The sequence below is a fragment of the Arctopsyche grandis genome, chromosome 5 (assembly GCF_051622035.1).
Source record: "Arctopsyche grandis isolate Sample6627 chromosome 5, ASM5162203v2, whole genome shotgun sequence".
Classification (NCBI taxonomy): domain Eukaryota; kingdom Metazoa; phylum Arthropoda; class Insecta; order Trichoptera; family Hydropsychidae; genus Arctopsyche; species Arctopsyche grandis.
The window spans coordinates 32295982-32314148 of record NC_135359.1 but is presented as its reverse complement, the minus strand read 5'-3'; the positions used below and the strand labels follow the sequence as shown (position 1 = coordinate 32314148).

Below are 18167 nucleotides of genomic sequence, written 5' to 3'. Positions count from 1 at the left end.
GCAATATGTAAAGACAAGTTGTAAGTCATGGCTGTAAATTGTGTATAGCTCGACCAAATGTCACAAGAAATACAAAATTTGTGAGTCGCATGGTCGCTTCTTCCGATGAGGTAGTGTTTTGCACAATGGAATGCAGACTTTGCCTTTACTCTGGTCCAGCCGAGTCTTCCGTCTCCATTCACGACGATCTTCATCCACTGGCGCAGCACATTTGGATCTGCTCTCGGCTGCAGGTTGATTTCAGTCGCTTTTAACCTTTAATTACGTCCTCGGGATCCCGTCTCATTACTTCCATTCACATTTGTAGATTAAGAAAAATGGCGGACTGCCAGATACCATATGCGTTGTATGTGTCAATAATTTTCGAAACATTTGCCTTCAAAATTACCTAACCTCAAAACTTAAGTTAGACATGTGCTTGGATATCAAGACGGAGGAAGTTCTCTTAGAAGATTTAACGTGGGAAAATGAGCCAGGTGCTAATGTGCTATCGGTAAAGTGATTTCTACCTACCACTGTTAAGACATTTCATACATTTAAAATTTGCTTAACATTCATTTTATTTTACAGAGATGCAGAAGAAAAAAAATGAATTTGAACGGATACGGGGGTGAAATAAAAGATGACATTAGAGTTCCGTCAGAAGAACCTGCACCAGCGGAAACTTCAGATGAAAACTTCGTAGTGCAACAAAAAAATCATACACCATTCAGCTGTAAAGTTTGTTCAAAATCATTTGCTATCGAATTTAAGTTTGTAAAACATGCAACAACACTCTCACGAAAAACTGTACAAATGTTTGTTTTCTCGAAAATTCAGTCTTGTGAGGCATTTGAGGTGTCACGATGCAGAAAACTCATTTATATGCGATATTTGCTTTAAATCGTTTTTTAGAAAATCTAACCTCGTTGCTCATATAAAAAACCATGCTGGATTCAAACTGCACGAGTGTGATATATGTTTAAAATTATTTACTGACAGATCTAAACTTTTTGTACATCAGAAAATTCACCCTGCAGAAAAACCGTATAAATGTGACATTTGTTTAAAATCATTTATTCTTAAAACCAACCTTGCAATGCATAAAAAGTCTCGTACTAAAGACAGACTTTATGAATGTGACATTTGTTTAAAAGCGTTTACCCGAAAATCTACCCTTGTGATACACAAAAGATCTCACAATGGCGAAAAGCCTTATAAATGTAACATTTGTTTTAAATTATTTTCTCAAATTTCCGGTATAGCGATACATAAAAAGTTTCATACCGGTGAAATGTCATACCAGTGTGAGATTTGTTTAAAATCGTTTGCTCAAAAATCCGATCTTGTGAGGCATGAAAGATTTCACACTGGCGTGAAGCCGTACAAGTGTGATGTTTGTTTTTAAGTCTTTTTCTCGAAAATCTATCCTTACGAGACACGAAAGATCTCATACCGGCGATAAGCCGTATAAATGTGAAATTTGTTTGAGATCATTTACTCAAAAATCTAGCCTTAATGTGCATGAAAAATCTCACACTGGGGAAAAGCCTCACGAATGTAAAATTTGCCTAAAATCATTCTACAAAAATTCTGACCTCGTGAGACATACAAGATCTCATTATATAAAAAGTCACACAAATCCGGTATTCGCTTAGAAATTCAATGTATTAAACACATGTAATATATAATATGTATGTATGTAATAAGACCAGTATGTTGACATGTATTTTATCTACATCAAATGCATTTAAGATTTTTATCGATGTAACGTCAATCACTGGTTGTAAGTGTGTATACTTGATGTTCAGATGCGCCCGTATAATCTATAAGTACCATATTAGTTTTTACAATTTATTTATACAGGTATGCACCATTTTTTTTTACCGTACACGACATCTATGGTCAAACATTGTACATAAGTATTATTCAAGGCCAACTATAAACATCATAGAGACATCTATGGATACATTTTTGCAGCATTTTAAATTCTGTAAACTCAAATTCTGTATATATTATTGTTGCAATTTCGGTGCGACACAGCTCTCCGATGTGGTTGTCGGGGATGTGAGGGAATACCACAAAGTATTCATTGCTGGATACTTTGAGACCTTCACAATCCAGAGACGACATTCAACTATGAATGTTTTTACCAATGAAGGATTTTTTCAAATGCAAGAAACGATATTCAATGCCGAATATTTGCATATCTTTATAATCATTAAGGATGTTGCACATTCGTGTGCAGAAAAATGTAAACCGGGTGGAAATTATGAGCATGTGTGCAATAATGATTATTGCTACGTACAAACTGTGGGAACGCACATCGAAAATCGAAGAATTTTCGATTAATTGATGATTTTATACAAGCGTATAAAATATATATAGTTAATAGATCCGTTGCACAGCTTTGTGCAGAAGAGATTTAAAACATAGAGGAAAATGGCAACCATGTGTATTTTACACGAATTGTTGCATGTCGAGTTACGCGCCTCGAAAATCGAAGATATTTCGATTAATTTATAATTGACTATTGATCAACCACTGGTTTAAATTTCGGTATGACTGTGCAATATTAAAACATAAATTTGATTTGTGACAATATGCCCAGCATGCGGTTTTTTTTTTCATTGACCGATTTTGCAACAATCTTTGTATTTACGTGCTCGCTTATTTACGTTGAATAAAAGTTATTATAAATTAAATTAAACGTGAAATTACGTGATTAAAAAAATGAGTTTAATTGCTCTATGCTTAATTTAGTTAAAGGGAAAGAAAGAAACGGTTAATAAATTGGCTGGCCTTTTCACGCTGCTTCTTGTGGCTTCAGAAAAAAATTTGACCCAAATATGCAAAAGTTCACCTCCTAAGCTTTCTGTGATATCATCATTGTAAAACGTATGTAGTTGTTTCGCTTGGATCTGAATATCATTCTCGTCAAGTACTGGAAATCTCCATAGTACAGAAAATAAGCAATTAATTTTATGAGCTGCTTTATATCATATTGTCATATTGCCTGTTTTATGGTATCAACAATTTTATAAAAAGTTTGGTACTTAGATTGTTCTTACGCGGTAAAAATTACATTATTAGTTTATGAATCATATTTTTATATTGATTTTTATTGAATATACATAGGTTCAATTCCCATGCTTTCAGCTATATTTTTAGAAATTTTAGATTGAAAAACATATGCATATATTTTATTACAAAAAATATATGTTTTGTTTGTGGGCCACCCGCTAAGAGTGTATGTGCGTGTTTGGTGTTGCTCCGGTTCTAGTCCAGCAAGTATATACTCCAGGTGTGGAGCATATTGCGGGCAATGCAGTCATGAGGGATGGATGCTTAGCCCGTCCTGGCGTGAGGGAAGGGCGTCTCGTCGCACGGGGGTACGGGCGTGGATGAAAGCATGCATAGCCTTATGAACGAAGTTGAGGGTTGGGTAGTCACCAGCTGGGCAGCAGGGTATTTACGCAGCAGTCGAAAGTCTTCCATCTGCCGTCGGATTCTTGTAATGAATTGATGTTGAGAACGTTAAAATGTGGAGCAAATATACTAGTAATCGGGGTACCCAAAAGCAGAGAGATGTAATAAGAATAGAGGGGCCCTTACGAATAAATAATTGTTGTCAATTTTACGCGGTACGTGTCTATAAATACGCTACATCGCACGGAATACAATCGGATCAATTTACTTATAAAAATGTATCCCATGTTGTTTATTGTGTGTTTTTGAATGTATTGTGCAATTTTTACCGATGCTTGCCCATCTTGCGAGTAATATAAACAAACAGAGAAGTTTTTATCGGACATACGTCGAGCACGAAGCGTCAAATACGACTGATGCTAAAATTATTTAGATCTGTCCGTGGACAGAATGTCACTTGACAACAAAAGAACACCTAAAGCCACTTCTATTAATATTACATTTCTCTGCCTAAAAGTTGATTTAACGTTTTAATACACAAACAAACAAAAAAAAAAGACAAATTAAAAACCGTTGAAAAGAATTTGCTTAGTAAAGCGTCGACGGTCACTCTCGCCTTTAACTTTCAAAGTAAACATTTTGCTTTCGAAATGTAATCTCGTAAAAAAATATTTCTCTATTAAAACTTAAATTAACAATAAAATATGAATTTCTGCATTTCTGTCAAAATGTGGAGCAAATATACTAGTAATCGGGGTACCTAAAAGTTGATTTAACGTTTTATTAATGAAAAAATTTAGATTGTATTTTGGAAGTAAATTTTTTTTACCACTTGTTGCTAATTTGGCACATTTAAATATTTTTTTCGCATATGCAGCAAATTTCTATAGCTTCTTTAGTCGGATAAACTAATCCTCCCTTATCTTTTAAAACTATTAACTTATGATATGTTAGTATATTTTTAAATTCTAAAAATCCAGTTTTAAATTTAGATTTCAATACCGGTTTATTAATATTTTTAACCAAATTCCTGTGAATTTATTTGTTTTATTTTTATATATATTTCATGGTATGTAAACCTATTAAAAAAAAATTTAAATTCTTCGATTTTGTTAAAAATAACACTTTCGTTTACACTATTGAGGGCACGTTTATACCCATACAAACGGGGGTCACCTCTTATATTGCATATATCAAATATGTCATTTATTAACTGAATAAAATTAGCCGTTGGACCGCATTCTGAAAATGAAGGGACATTTTCCTGGCAAAACTTCAATGAAAGAGCCACACTACTACTTAGCAATTGAGTTGCAAACGAAACCTTCATCACTTAGCCCGGCAGTGTCCCAAGTTAATTTAATCATTTTTAACTTGACTCACCCGCTTTCTCCGCAGCAACGCCTGCCTGAATGCCTCGCACCGTCCGCTTCCTAGACGATGGGCAGCACTCCGGCCCGCAGTGCACAGTGCGGCGAGTCGCTGCACTCAGCCGCTCTATGCCCCGTCTTGCCGCAGCAGTTGCAGAGCAAAGACCTATCTTCGCCCCTGCAACCAGCAGAAATGTGCCCAAAGGCTCGACAGCGGTAGCACTGCTACAGGTCTACTTTTTCTCGTACCCTGCACCTGACGAGTCCGACTCGTACGCGACCCTCCTTGAGCAGCGTATCGGTCTTGGTGGTGCAGGGCAAGGTCACCAGGTACCTCCGGAGGCTGGGCGCAGCTTCTGCACTCGCATCTGCTCATGGTACGTGGTGCCAAGGACCCGTACGAGTGAATCATCCACGTCGCGTGATTCGAGACCCTCATAGAGATCCCTGACGAAACACCGGCGGGTGGGGAGCGACCGTCGGACCTCCGCCGTCATTCCTGCAGCCTTCCGAATGACGTCCTCTAGGGCGCCGCCGTGGCTCTCTCTTCCTGTCAAGCGCAGGATGAGAGTGTCCTTCGGGCCTCTTCGAATGGAGCGGATCTCCGGGGGCTTCCCTTCGCCCTTCCCCCATTCCGCTTCATTCACGGCCGCGTAAGAGAATGGAGTGGCAGTGACACTCGCACCAGAACCCTGCGCGTCAGCACATTTCACGGGCATGATGATGAGTGCCTCCGTCTTCTCCCGCGGCTTGGCCTTCTTCGGTTTTTTTTGCTTTAGGCGGCGGTCGCATTCATCTTTTTTCTTCGGGGTAAAAGGGCTACTCGTCCTCTTGCCGTTCGTCTTCTTCTCCGGGGAGGTTTGGCAGCTGGCTTCCTTTTCTTGCCAATTCTTAATTTTTTCCATGTGGGCATCGATAGACGCCACCATTTCCTTTATCTCTCCATGCCCATTTTTATGCTTTGTAAAAAACTTACACAATGCTTTAATTTATTTTCTCACTTCCTCGATAACTTCCTTTATTTGAATTATTTTAGTGATGTTTGATCCCACGAGTAGATAGGGAACAGCTGTCCAGCTGTCCAGCTGTTCCATAGCCATTGCCATAGGAAATATTCTATGGCAATTTTCAAATTTTTCTCAGTTTGCACCGACGGAATATTGCGAATCAAGTATTCCACTTGCGATATCAATTTTATGTTTATGTTCGGATTTTTTAAAAACTTTATATTATGTATGGCTATTTGTTTTATGGAAGTCGGTTTTTCTGTAATTTTTGAAATGGTTTTTATCAATTCTTGTTTCTAAATTGTTAGTGTTAATTTAATTTTTTTCTGTCAGTAAAGTCAGTACAGTTAGTGCTTTCTGAAACTATTTATTTATTTAATATACTTGGGGGAGGTGGCAAAGCCGCTAGACCCAAGGGGTTTGATCAAACATATTTAAACAAATTATACATATATGCATATCAAATGAGAAAAATTAAAATATATTAAAAAAAAAACAATATTAAAATAAAAATAAAAGAGGAAAAAAATATAAACAAAAATAACTGAAATACGATTATGGGAAAGAAGAATTACAGGAATCCTTTAGTTTTAGAAAAAGTATCAAGCTTATTCTTAAAAATCTTATCGTTATCAGAGGTTACTATATCATTGGGAAGACTGAAACCACTCTTGTTTGAAAATAACCAATCTCTAGTATTTTTTTCCATCAGTTCAATTGCAAATGATATGATTTCAGATTTTGAAGCATATTTAAAAATTTCGTCTGATTTTGGAATAATTCCTGTATTTAGGTAAATTAGTAATGTTATTTTAGGGGATGGAACGAACGAAACGACTGGCTTGTTAATGCACGTTGGTTTATTATGACGGCCGAAGACGAAGTGATAGTAACAACTCTGAACGCGGCCGAGTTGGTCCCAACTCGCAGGCAGGTGACCGAACTCGACCATATCATATAGCGAGCCGCCACATTATTACCGTCTTATTACGTCTTTCGTTAATTGTGTTTTCTAAAATTTTTGAAAACTTTTTCTTGTTTGAGACCCCATTTCTTCTAACTTCTTAAATCAAAATTATCAACTCCTGCTGTTAATAAAGATGCACTATTTTTGCTTAATTCTTTGATTGCGGTTTCAACGGGAGTAAGAACATCAATTAAATTTTTCAAAATATCAATTTCATTCTTGGTAACAGTATTGAAATTATATTCTTTTAGTGCTATGTTTACACTTTCGTAAACTTGAATAAATCGTCTTATCATAGTTGCCATTGAATTCCACCTCGTTTTTACATCCAATAATAATTTCAATTCAATCGAGCATCACTTTTATAGTTTTCCCTATATAATTTGCTTCGAAATATGTCAGGAGGTCCTCAATTTTTTCTTGAACGTCTAATGTAAGAATTTGAAGCCATGGCTGAAAAATTTGTAGAAGTTCTTCCCAACAATTGAATACATCTTCTGGCGGAACAAACGCCAATTTGGCTATTATTTTAAATTTAATTCTATTGTCTATGCTTTCGTTATAGAATTGGGATAAACCAAATTCTTTAATTTTTTCATTGTTTTGTTACAAATGGAAAAAACAGCATGTTATCTGTGCATTCGGCCATTGAGTCTCCACTGAATTAATGACAGCTCTCTCAAAATCGAGCATCACTCGCTCGGGTTCCCATCCAGGGAGAAGTGATTTTAGTTTACTGAACACCCTCTCGTACGTTCCTGCTGTCTTGTCGGAAAGTAACATGAACAGTAACGGAATTGATTTTCCTGGTTCCCGATCAGGGTCCTCCGGTTCAGTTCCATGTATCGTATAGAACTGGCCAAATAATGGAGAAGTTGTTAAGTTCCGTCCATAAGAATCCCTTTAGGAAGAAAATCCAAATTTTTCTGGGTCCCGAAAATTGAAATTCTTTCATCATCGATAGTCGCTGGACCAGAATCCCATAGCAAAAATTCTTCCATTTGATTGGTGTTGCCAGTTCTTTGATATTCTTGAGAGGTGTGGATTTCATTCCTTGTTCGTGGTAGAGGAAGTGGCACCAGTGAATTATTTCATGATCTTTGTATATATCGTTTTAAAATGTTCTGATGTGGGCAATCTTGCCTTTGCCACATTGGATGATGCTATTCAATTCGGATGAGTATTCAATCAATCATTGTTTGCTGTATTCGGAAAATAATTCCTGATTCTTTGTTAGGGTATACCAGAACTATGGCAAATGTAGATTTTGCAGCGATCACCGTGTTCGCCACCATCATGTGTCTGTAGCCGGTGCTTGTAGCCGCTACTTCGGAGAATATTGGAGTTTGAGAAGGTCGTGATTTAAACTTGTCATAGATTTCTTGTGCAATTTAATCCACTAGTTTTTGAACAGATTCTTTGATAGTTAGTTTTTAGTGATAGTAAATTATGATAAGTAATATTTCATACTTACAACTTTCCCTTATAGAAACTTTCGTTGTTAAACGTTGTTATATATATATATATATATATATATATATATATATATATATATATATATATATATATATATATATATATATATATATATATATATATATATATATATATATATATATATATATATCCAATCGAGGATCGGTGTCTTCGTGGGAGCTGGTACCTTCGTGGCCTTCAGGACGGACGATAGGTGAGTCACCGGGGGGTTACAGTTGCGACAGTTCACCGCTCTTCGGACTTGATCCGCGTCACGTTTTTTCTGGTCCGGGCGTTTTCTCCAGTCGAGGATCGGTGTCTTCGCGGGAGCTGGTGCCTTCGTCGCTCGGAGGACGGACGATAAGTGGGTCACCGGGGGGTTACAGGTCAGTCAGTCGGGTTACAGGTCGGGGGGTTACGACAGTCCACCTTGGTCACACCTGCTGCTCCGCATCCGTAACACGCGATCTGCGGTCTCGCCTGTGTTCCATTTTTCTTCCGACATTCGTCAACCGAATGTCCTCGGTTGTTGCAGAAAGAACGCGTCGGTCGATGTCGCGACCTTTGTTCACCCATTCGTTCCTTTCTCTGGAATGTTTGGTCCCTTCCGGTCGTGGGACGGCTCTTCTTTGTGTCCGGCGCGGGTCTCGAACGGTGTGGAATGTCGTGGGTCGCCTTTGTTCCACGCTCGGTCATTGTCGCTCGGGTATTTTCGGCTTGCATTTCTTCTATGAGGCGTGCGTGGTGACTTAATTCTCGGAAATTTGAAACTCTATCTCGGCTCAAACGGGTTCGTAAGAAGGGAGACAATAGGCCGTATACTATATCTAGCTGCATCTCTTCGGGGATGCTGTACGGCATTTTCGCGAACAACGCGCGTTTTTGATTGATGAAGAGGTCCGTCGATTCTCCTTCCTGTTTTCTCGTAGCGCTAATTTCGAGAAACAGTCTGTAAGCTGGTCTACGTTCGCCGTAGCTGCTTCGTAGCGCCTCTAGCGTCATGTACCAGGTGGGGATGGAAGGTTTCATACCAATCCACCAAATCGCTGCGTCTCTATCGAGTAGCATCGGCAAACCTCGAAGCGCGTCCTCGTCTGGGATTCAGCAACAGTGTTTATATATCTCAATGGCATCAATAAAAGCTTCTACTGATTCCGATGAGTCGCCAGCAAACCGAGATTTGCAACTCGCGAAGTTTCCCGCCGCGACCGGGGCAGGTGAAATGACGGGGGGGGGGGGACAGATGCGGTTCGGGAAGCTATAAGTTGCTCCATCATCAGCTTCATCATTTCCATCGGTGATTCTCGAACGGTTTGGAATGTCGTGGGTTGCCTTTGTTCTGGCTTCAGGTACTTCCGCTAGCGTCTCGGCCTCCATCTCCTCTATGGTGTGTGCGCGGAGACTCAATTCTCGGAAATTTGCAATCTTATCTCGGCTCAAACGGGTTCGTAAAAAAGGAGACAATAAGCCGTACACTATATCGATTTGCATTTCTTCTGGAATGCTGTACGGAATTTTTGCGAACAACGCGCGTTTTTGGTTTATGAAGAGGTAGGTCGATTCTCCTTCTTGTTGTGTTGTTTCATGCCAACCCACCAAATCGCTGCGTCTTTATCGAGTAGCATCGGCAAACCTCGAAGCGCGTCCTCGTCTGGGATGTGGCAATAGTTTTTATATAGCTCAATGGCGTCAATAAACGCTTCTACGATTCGGATGAGTCGCCAGCAAACCGAGATTTACAACTCGCGAAATTTCCCGACCCACCATATCGCGGCGTCTTTATCGAGCAAACCTAGCATCGGCAAACCTAGAATTGCGTCTTCGTCTGAAATACGGCAACAGCTTTTGTATATTTCCACGGCGTTTACGAACGCCTCGACCGACTCGGACGGGTCCCCCGAGAACAATATTTACAATTCGTGAAATTTCAACGAATTTACAATTCGCGAAATTTCCAGCGGTAACTAGAGGATGAGAAATGACAGTGGGGGGAGGGGGGCAGATGAGGTTCGGGAAGCTAAAAGCTGCTCCATCATCAGCTTCATCATCTCCAACAGCACCGCGCCGTCTACTGGAACTGGTGGTGGGGGAGTCGACTGAACTGGTGGTGGGGAAGTCGACTGAACTCCCGGTGGGGGAGTCGACTGAATTGCAGGTGGGGAAGTCGACTGTGAAGAAGACGCATCTTGATCTTCGTTCCCCGAAGAGCGTAGATTGTACGCTGGAGTCATCTTCGTGACGAGTCGACGAACGGACGAGCGATTTGCTAATCAGGCCCACTCGTTTGGGCGCCAATGTAACGATGCGTTTACGCGCGCTTAGACTGATCTCGCGGTGGGAGATCCAGAGGGCGGATACGTCGTTCTTCCAGGGTCGTGTTGAAGCTGGTGAAACCGGGTGAAGCTGGCCATCCTCATCCGACTCCCGGAGCAGCACAGCGCCATACCCCAAATGACTTGCATCTGTGTGGTTCTGCACCCTTGTCGGTATATGCGTAGAACCGGCTCGCTACTGAGACATGCGCGCAATGTTTCGAACGTCCTATTCTCCTATCCCCAAAGGAATATGCCACTCCGGCTCGCAGTAAATCACTGAGTGGTTTCGCGACGGTCGAGTAATTCGGGATAAACTTCCGGAAGTATCCCGTAAGCCCCAGAAAACTCTGTACCTGCTTTCTGAAACGCCTTCTCAAAATCAGTATATATATATATATATATATATATATATATATATATATATATATATATATATATATATATATATATATATATATATATATATATATATATATATATATATTACATCCATTTGATTATTACAATCCAAAGAGCTGGTCATGTCACTAGAGAAACATAACAAATTGGTAATAGCTGATCTGGCCGGACGAAAGCCATGCTGTTGGTCAATGAGCGTATTTTGAAAATGATTAAAAATGTATTTGTGTTTCTCAAACATTTTGGCTGGCGCTGACAAGATAGTAATTGGTCTGTAGTTCCTTACACAAGATTTGTCGTCCTTCTTATGAATAGGAGTTACTTTAGAGCATTTCCATAAATTGGGGAAGGAAGAGTTCTTTAGAATTAAGTTAAAAATGAATTTTAAAGGTTCTAAGAGACTGACCTCACATCCTTTTAGGATGTATTAACCTCACATCCTTATACATTACAATTTAAAAATACTTTGTTTGCTGATCGACTATCCGTTGAAGTTGGTATCAGAATGGGAATTGACTCTTCCCAATTCAGGTCTCGTTGCCCAGATGTATCCGTTACATCAATAGTCAAATTGTCCACTGTGGACTTCTTAAGTTTAACTAAAGGCATCGCTGAACACGGTTCTACACGCTTTATCTTTACAATTTTACGTGGTGCGATCAATATTATCTTACTAGGAAATTCATACGAGTTCGTAATTGACCTGAACAATTGACACACTTTCCGGTTGAAAGTTATCCGAGGCGTGGGCCGTTCCCACCCTCTAGCCTTTGGCTCTATAGATGCGGTGTCTGCTTCTATTACAGACACGCACAATTCCTCGTGGCTTGACAACTCAAATGTCGCCAGCTCTGTCCGTCGTGGATTTAATACTTGATTCGACTTTGAGATCGGTGGAGAAATAGAAAATGTTTCCGTTATGTCGGGCAAAACTACATACGCCTGCGTGATGGGCTCGTCCCACCTTTTATCCTTTTGTTCCTTTCCGATTGATAACGTTGGACTCGGTATTGGAATAGCGGGGGGAAATCAACCTTAAATCGGGTAACATTACATACGGTTTTACATTATTTAAGTCATCTAATTTATTTTTATTTTGAACTAATTCTCGGATCATATAAAATTCCTCATTTAAGTCGTCCCATTGCTTCCTATCTTTTACCGTTTCTCAATACTGTGAATTTAAGACAACGAACTTTTCATATAATAGCTTAATGTATTCGTATATTATTTCTATCCAACTTCCGCTTTAATTCATGTAAGCTGAACCCGTATTTAACTTCTAGTGATGCCATTTTGACGGATTTCTATTTTTCGAATAAGACCGATTACTTTCCACTGTCGACGGACGAAAATTGTATAAAACAATTCAACAAAACATGGTGGGTTTTCCACATATAACTTTGTGCTACCGTCGCAACAAAGTAAGATTGTATACACAATCAATATATTTTTCAGAAAACATTATATTATTAATTTCTGATGAATTTCGGGACAAGTTGGGAAGCATCGGCAGATTTGTAGGGTCTTCTTTGATGAATGAGTTGCTAAAGGCCTTAGCAAAAGTGTTGGCTATTAAGAGGGGATCCGTAATAAGCTCCTTGATTTCATTCATGACTGTGGAGACTACAATTTTAGGTTAGAGTTCAAGTATTTAAAGAAAACTTTGCAATCGCCAGAAGCGATTGAAAGTTCAAAGTCACGCTGAGTTTCTGATTTGTTTAGTGACTTCATTATTAAGTTTTCTATAATTAGCATAACCCTCATGGGTTTTATGTTTAGCATAAGTGTTCCAAAGTTTCCGTTTTTCTTTAATCAGAATCAAGATAGGTTTATTGATCCACGGTTTACATTTGGATTCGAATGGTTTAAGGAAAGGAACAAATTTTTGTATGCCAGCATTTATAATATGATAAAAAGAATCCCACTTAGAATGAATATTAGTTTCGAGTTCCCAAAATGACCAATCGCTGTTTAGAAAAAAATCATTCAATTTCTCATAGTCGGCTAATTTATAGTTACGCTTTAAGAAAGGATCAGTTTGAGGTTTACATTGGGATCGATCACACCATTGAATCAGAGAGTTAATTATAATATGATCACTTAGACCAATTAGGGAGTCAGAGAGAATCGACGATAAGAAATTGTGGGAGTTTGAGAAAACTAGGTCCAATGTCGATGGTCGATTACATCCTCGAAAACGAGTAGGGAAGCCTACCAGTTGATTCAGTCCTGAATTTGAGATGCAATCGAGAAACTCAGCTGCAGAGCCAAAAAGACCCTCTGGACTGAGGAACTTCCAGTTAATGTTAGGAAAGTTGAAGTCTCCAAAAATCAGCGTTGGACAGCTTTTACATCCTTTCATTGGCGATGACGTTGAAAAGTTTGATATCTTCCTCAAATGTGGAAGTGGGAGGTCTATAAATACACGCTAAAATAAATTCGCAGCAGTTAAAACAAACCTTTAACCACAAGTGTTCGATGCCTGATATTGAGATATTGGATAGTAAAAATCTTTCAACCACGCACGCATTAAAACGTTTACCTTTAATAATTGCGATTCCGATCGAGAGCTCGCTGTTCCGATGATAGATCGTAGTCGTCTGTCTTCGGTTAAGATAGCTCCTAGTATTGCGTCAATGATGTATTAGTATTTGATAAACAATTGTATTGATAAAGTTTATTGTAAGATAAGAATTAAGTAAAGGAAAGGGAAGAAAAAGGAAGAAGGAAATAGATGCCGATTTGAGTCGTGTTTTGTCCAATCAATAATGGGAAGATTGTAATCACCGAGTAAAATAAATCGATCCTCTGGAAAATTGGTTATTAGATCAGATACTTTATTTAAATGGGTAACTAGTAGAGTTTGGCGAGAATTACCAGGAGGAATATAAACAGTACAGATATTTAGTTTAAAAAAATTTGTAGTAATGGTAATCCAAAGGTCTTCTGTGGAAGTTAACCAATTATTTTGTATGACAGAGGGTACATCATTTTTCACCGCTATGATTACACCACCACCAAATATTTGGTTATTTATTTTATTTAAAAAAAATCAATACCACAGAGACTTGACAGGTTGCCCCAAAGCGTCAATGTGATTATAATACAAATAATAAAAATCATAAAAATTACAAAAAAAACATCATAAAAAAATAATAAAAATCATAAATAAAAAAAAACATAAAAAAATTATAAAAATCATAAATAAAAAAAAAACATCATAAAAAAATAATAAAAATCAAGTAAAAAATATGTACACAAAATAAAAACAAAGAAATAAGATTGAAAAATTTATATCGTGCTATTTAGGATGTGTTCCACCAACTCAACATAACTGGCATCGAATAGGTCCAAGTAATGTGCCAGTAAGTTAAGGAGTCGAACAGCTCTCGAGAGGGGGGAGTTCATGAGCACGTTTGATTTAGCCCTAATTGGCAAAAATATATCATGTTTTCTTAAAACTCTACGATTTTCCGGGGCCCAGAATTTTAGTTTCTCCAGGATAGTGGGATTGTGAATCTCTCCTCTAAGTAATTTTACGAAATGTTTCCCAAGAAATAAATCTCTTCTCTTTGCCAGGGAGTTAAAACCCAAAGATCCCAAGACAAAGGCACTAGGGAACAGATATGGATAAAATCCAAATGTCTTCAGATATAAAAATCTAAGGAATTTCCTTTGGACTCGTTCCAACATTAGAGAGTAACGAAGTTGATAGGGAGACCATATAATGGAGCCAAACTCGAGCACACTGCGAACTAATGTACAATATAAGAGACGAATGGCAGTGAGCCCTAGTTCGGACGAATTACGGATTACGAATCCAAGGATTTTTGTTGCCCTATCACAGATATTCTCAATGTGAATGTTGAAACTCCAACTATTTTCGAAGACTATTCCCAGATCAGATATAAATAATTCTCTCTGCTTCTTCAGGTGAATAGAAGATTGAATATCGTTGATAAATATTAGGAATAATAAAGGGCCAAGATTTGATCCTTGGGGAATCCCAGTAGTGGCAACATACTCATAAGAAAAGCAACTCCCAAACTTAACGAATTGACGTCGATCCTGTAAATAAGAAATAAAAAGACTAACAAGATTATAAGTAAATCCAATTAAACTTAATTTACTAACTAAAATTTTATGATCAACTTTATCAAACGCCTTCTCAAAATCAGTATATATTACATCCATTTGATTATTACAATCTAAAGTGCTGGTTATGTCACTAGAGAAACATAGCAAATTGGTAATAGCTGATCTGGCCGGACGAAAGCCATGCTGCTGATCAATGAGCGTATTTTGAAAGTGATTAAAAATGTATCTGTGTAATATTACCTCAAACATTTTGGCTGGCGCTGACAAGATAGTTATTGGTCTGTAGACAAGATTTATCGTCCTTCTTATGAATAGGAGTTACTTTAGAGCATTTCCATAAATTGGGGAATGAAGAGTTCCTTAGAATTAAATTAAAAATGAATTTTAAAGGTTCTAAGAGACTAACCTCACATCCTTTTAGGATGTAATTAGGGATGGAGTCAGGACCGGAAGAATAAATATTTTTTAACTTTAGAAAGCCATATTTCAGATCGGAAGAGTCAAGATGATTAATCGCTAAAGTGGGGAAAGTAAATTCCGAGTCATTGGTAGGTTCCATGGAATCAGTAGGATTATTGAAAACTGATTTAAAAAAGTCGGCAAATCCATTAGCAATGTTTTGATCACCCTCTAACAATCCACAATCATTGTACATAATGGTCGACTTTACACGATTTACACGTTTAGAATTGATGAAGTTCCAGAATTTCTTAGGGTTTTTAACTATGGAACTTTCACAATCAGCTACATAAACATTATATGCATTATTAATTAATTTCTTAATTTCCGTACGTAAAATACGGAAATTATTTAAGATAAGAGGATTGCTCGATTTCTTCCAGAGTTTGTGTTTGATATTTACTTTTTATTTTATTTTATTTTTTATTTTATTAATTGAAAAATCAACAGACAGGATGTACAGAGATAGGTATAAAAAAAACAAAAAGTAAATAAATAATATATGTAACATCCGAGTCCAATAATAGATTTTTACAAAAATGAAAAAGATAAATATAAGGAAAACAAATTAAAAAGTAAAGAATAAAGGCATGACAAAATATGTAGTACATTGCATAATTAAACTATAGTATTAAAATATTTGGAAAAGGTTATAAGATAGAATATAAGAAGAAATTGAAATTTACAAATATAAAAAACAAATGAAAAAGGTAAATACAAAATAAACAAATGAAAAGGAAAAGAATGAAAGCTATAATATGATTAAATAGCACATTACATAACTAAACTAAAGTATAAAAATAATGGAAATATTGAAAAAATAGAATAGGAGAAAAAATGAATCAATCGGTCAAGATTCTCTTGATGTTAGACCTGAATTGATGTAGGGAAATACCAAACAGATCAACCTCATTCAGCTCTCCGTTAAACATACGATAAACGCGCTGCAGATAAAAATATTTTTGGGAATTAGTATTGAAAGGATCAAGTGAAAAGAGTGCAACGCGTCTAGAGTATCGAACTGGGATTCTGAAATTAACCTTATTCAGTAAATCAGAACAATCAAGAAAACCATTTATGAGCTTAAAGAAGAATATAGCATCAGAATGTCGTCGCCTGACAGAAAGATTGTTAAAAGAAAGGATTTTTAAAATGTCGGAAACAGTAGAATGGGTATAGGTAGGAAAAAGGTAGCGTAAGGATTTAATAAATTTAAGTTGAACTTTCTCAATACAATTAATATGGGATAAATAAAAAGGTGACCAGATAATTGAGGCAAATTCAAGGTGAGACCTTACAAAGGAAAAATAAAGTAATTTTAGTACATAAGGATCATTAAAGGGTTTTGTTGAGCGGAGTAGGAATCCAAGAGATTTAAATGCTTTGTTGGTAATAAAAGAAATATGTTCAGAGAAATCTAGTTTATTATTGAGTATTACACCAAGATCCTTAATAGAAGATGACGTGTTAAGGATTGAATGATTTAATTGATATTGATTAGTAATAATTGACTTATTTCTAGTGAAATTTAAAATAGAGCATTTTTCTAGATTAATAAAAAGATCATTATTTAAACAATATATAGAGAATCTATCTAGATCTTCTTGTATCTTATGACAATCGTCTATGGTGTATATAGGTTTGTAAATTTTTAAATCATCAGCGTAAAGAAGTATTTATTTATTTATTTATTTATTTATTTTAAACAGACCATTGTGGCATAACAGGAATTCCTAAAGCGCCACAATGGTCAAAAAATATAACACAAAAAAGAAAAAAAACAAAATAACAATTAAACATAAACATAAATACATCTACATACATAAAAAATAGCATTTATAATAACAGATAAAGTAAAAATATCAAATAAAATATAGCATAAGGAATGCCTTGCACCTACAGCCAGTTTCAATAAAGTATAAAGGAATGTTTGAAGATGTATGAGATATCATTAATATAGAGTAAAAAGAATAAGGGACCTAAATGCGACCCTTGTGGGACACCGGAAGGAATATGTCTAAGTGATGATCTAAAACCATTGAGAATTATGATTTGGTGACGATTTAGTATATACGAAGAGATCCAACGAAATAAATTTCCTCGGATTCCGAGGGACCAAAGTTTATTGAGTAAAAGGTTGTGATTGATTTTATCAAAAGCTTTAGAGAAATCCGTATAAACGACGTCTATTTGGATTCGTTTGTCCATATAAGATGTGAGAGTACTAGTGAAATTAAGCAGGTTAGTCTCTACCGATCTCCCCTTAAAAAAACCATGTTGTTCAGGTATAATGTAGTTTTTGAAATTGGAGAAAAGGAAATTATAGATAATTTTTTCAAAGATTTTACTAATGACAGATAGTTTAGATATAGGACGGTAATTCTCAATAAGATTCTTATCACCTTTTTTAAAAATAGGGGTGATGTAAGATAATTTCCAATAGTCAGGAAATTTACCGTTCGACATAGAAAGATTGAAAAGGATTGTTATGGGAAGAGATAATGGGACAGCACATTTAACAAGGAAAAAAGAAGGCAAACCATCACAACCCGCACCAAGATTAACATTGAGAGAGTTGATGTGACTGAGTACAGTAGATAAGTCAAAATGAAAAGTAGATAAGTTACAAGAAGAAGTATCTGTATTAGAGATAGAAAGGTTAATG

General features: G+C 36.9%; 1 protein-coding gene across 2 annotated transcripts in view; it reads left to right on the top strand.

The window, feature by feature from the left end:
* LOC143912013 (uncharacterized) overlaps nucleotides 1-18167 on the top strand; it is a 37307-nt gene continuing 19140 nt past the window's right edge. The window contains exons 1-3 of one of the 2 annotated variants that reach the window (XM_077431121.1): nucleotides 1-233; nucleotides 308-493; nucleotides 571-3947. In XM_077431121.1, coding sequence (XP_077287247.1) covers nucleotides 90-233; nucleotides 308-493; nucleotides 571-882 — 642 coding nt within the window. In that variant the 5' untranslated portion in view covers nucleotides 1-89 and the 3' untranslated portion in view covers nucleotides 883-3947. Of the gene's footprint in view, nucleotides 234-307; nucleotides 494-570; nucleotides 3948-18167 lie in introns of those variants that run through there. The other variant, XM_077431122.1, reaches the window with a different exon arrangement.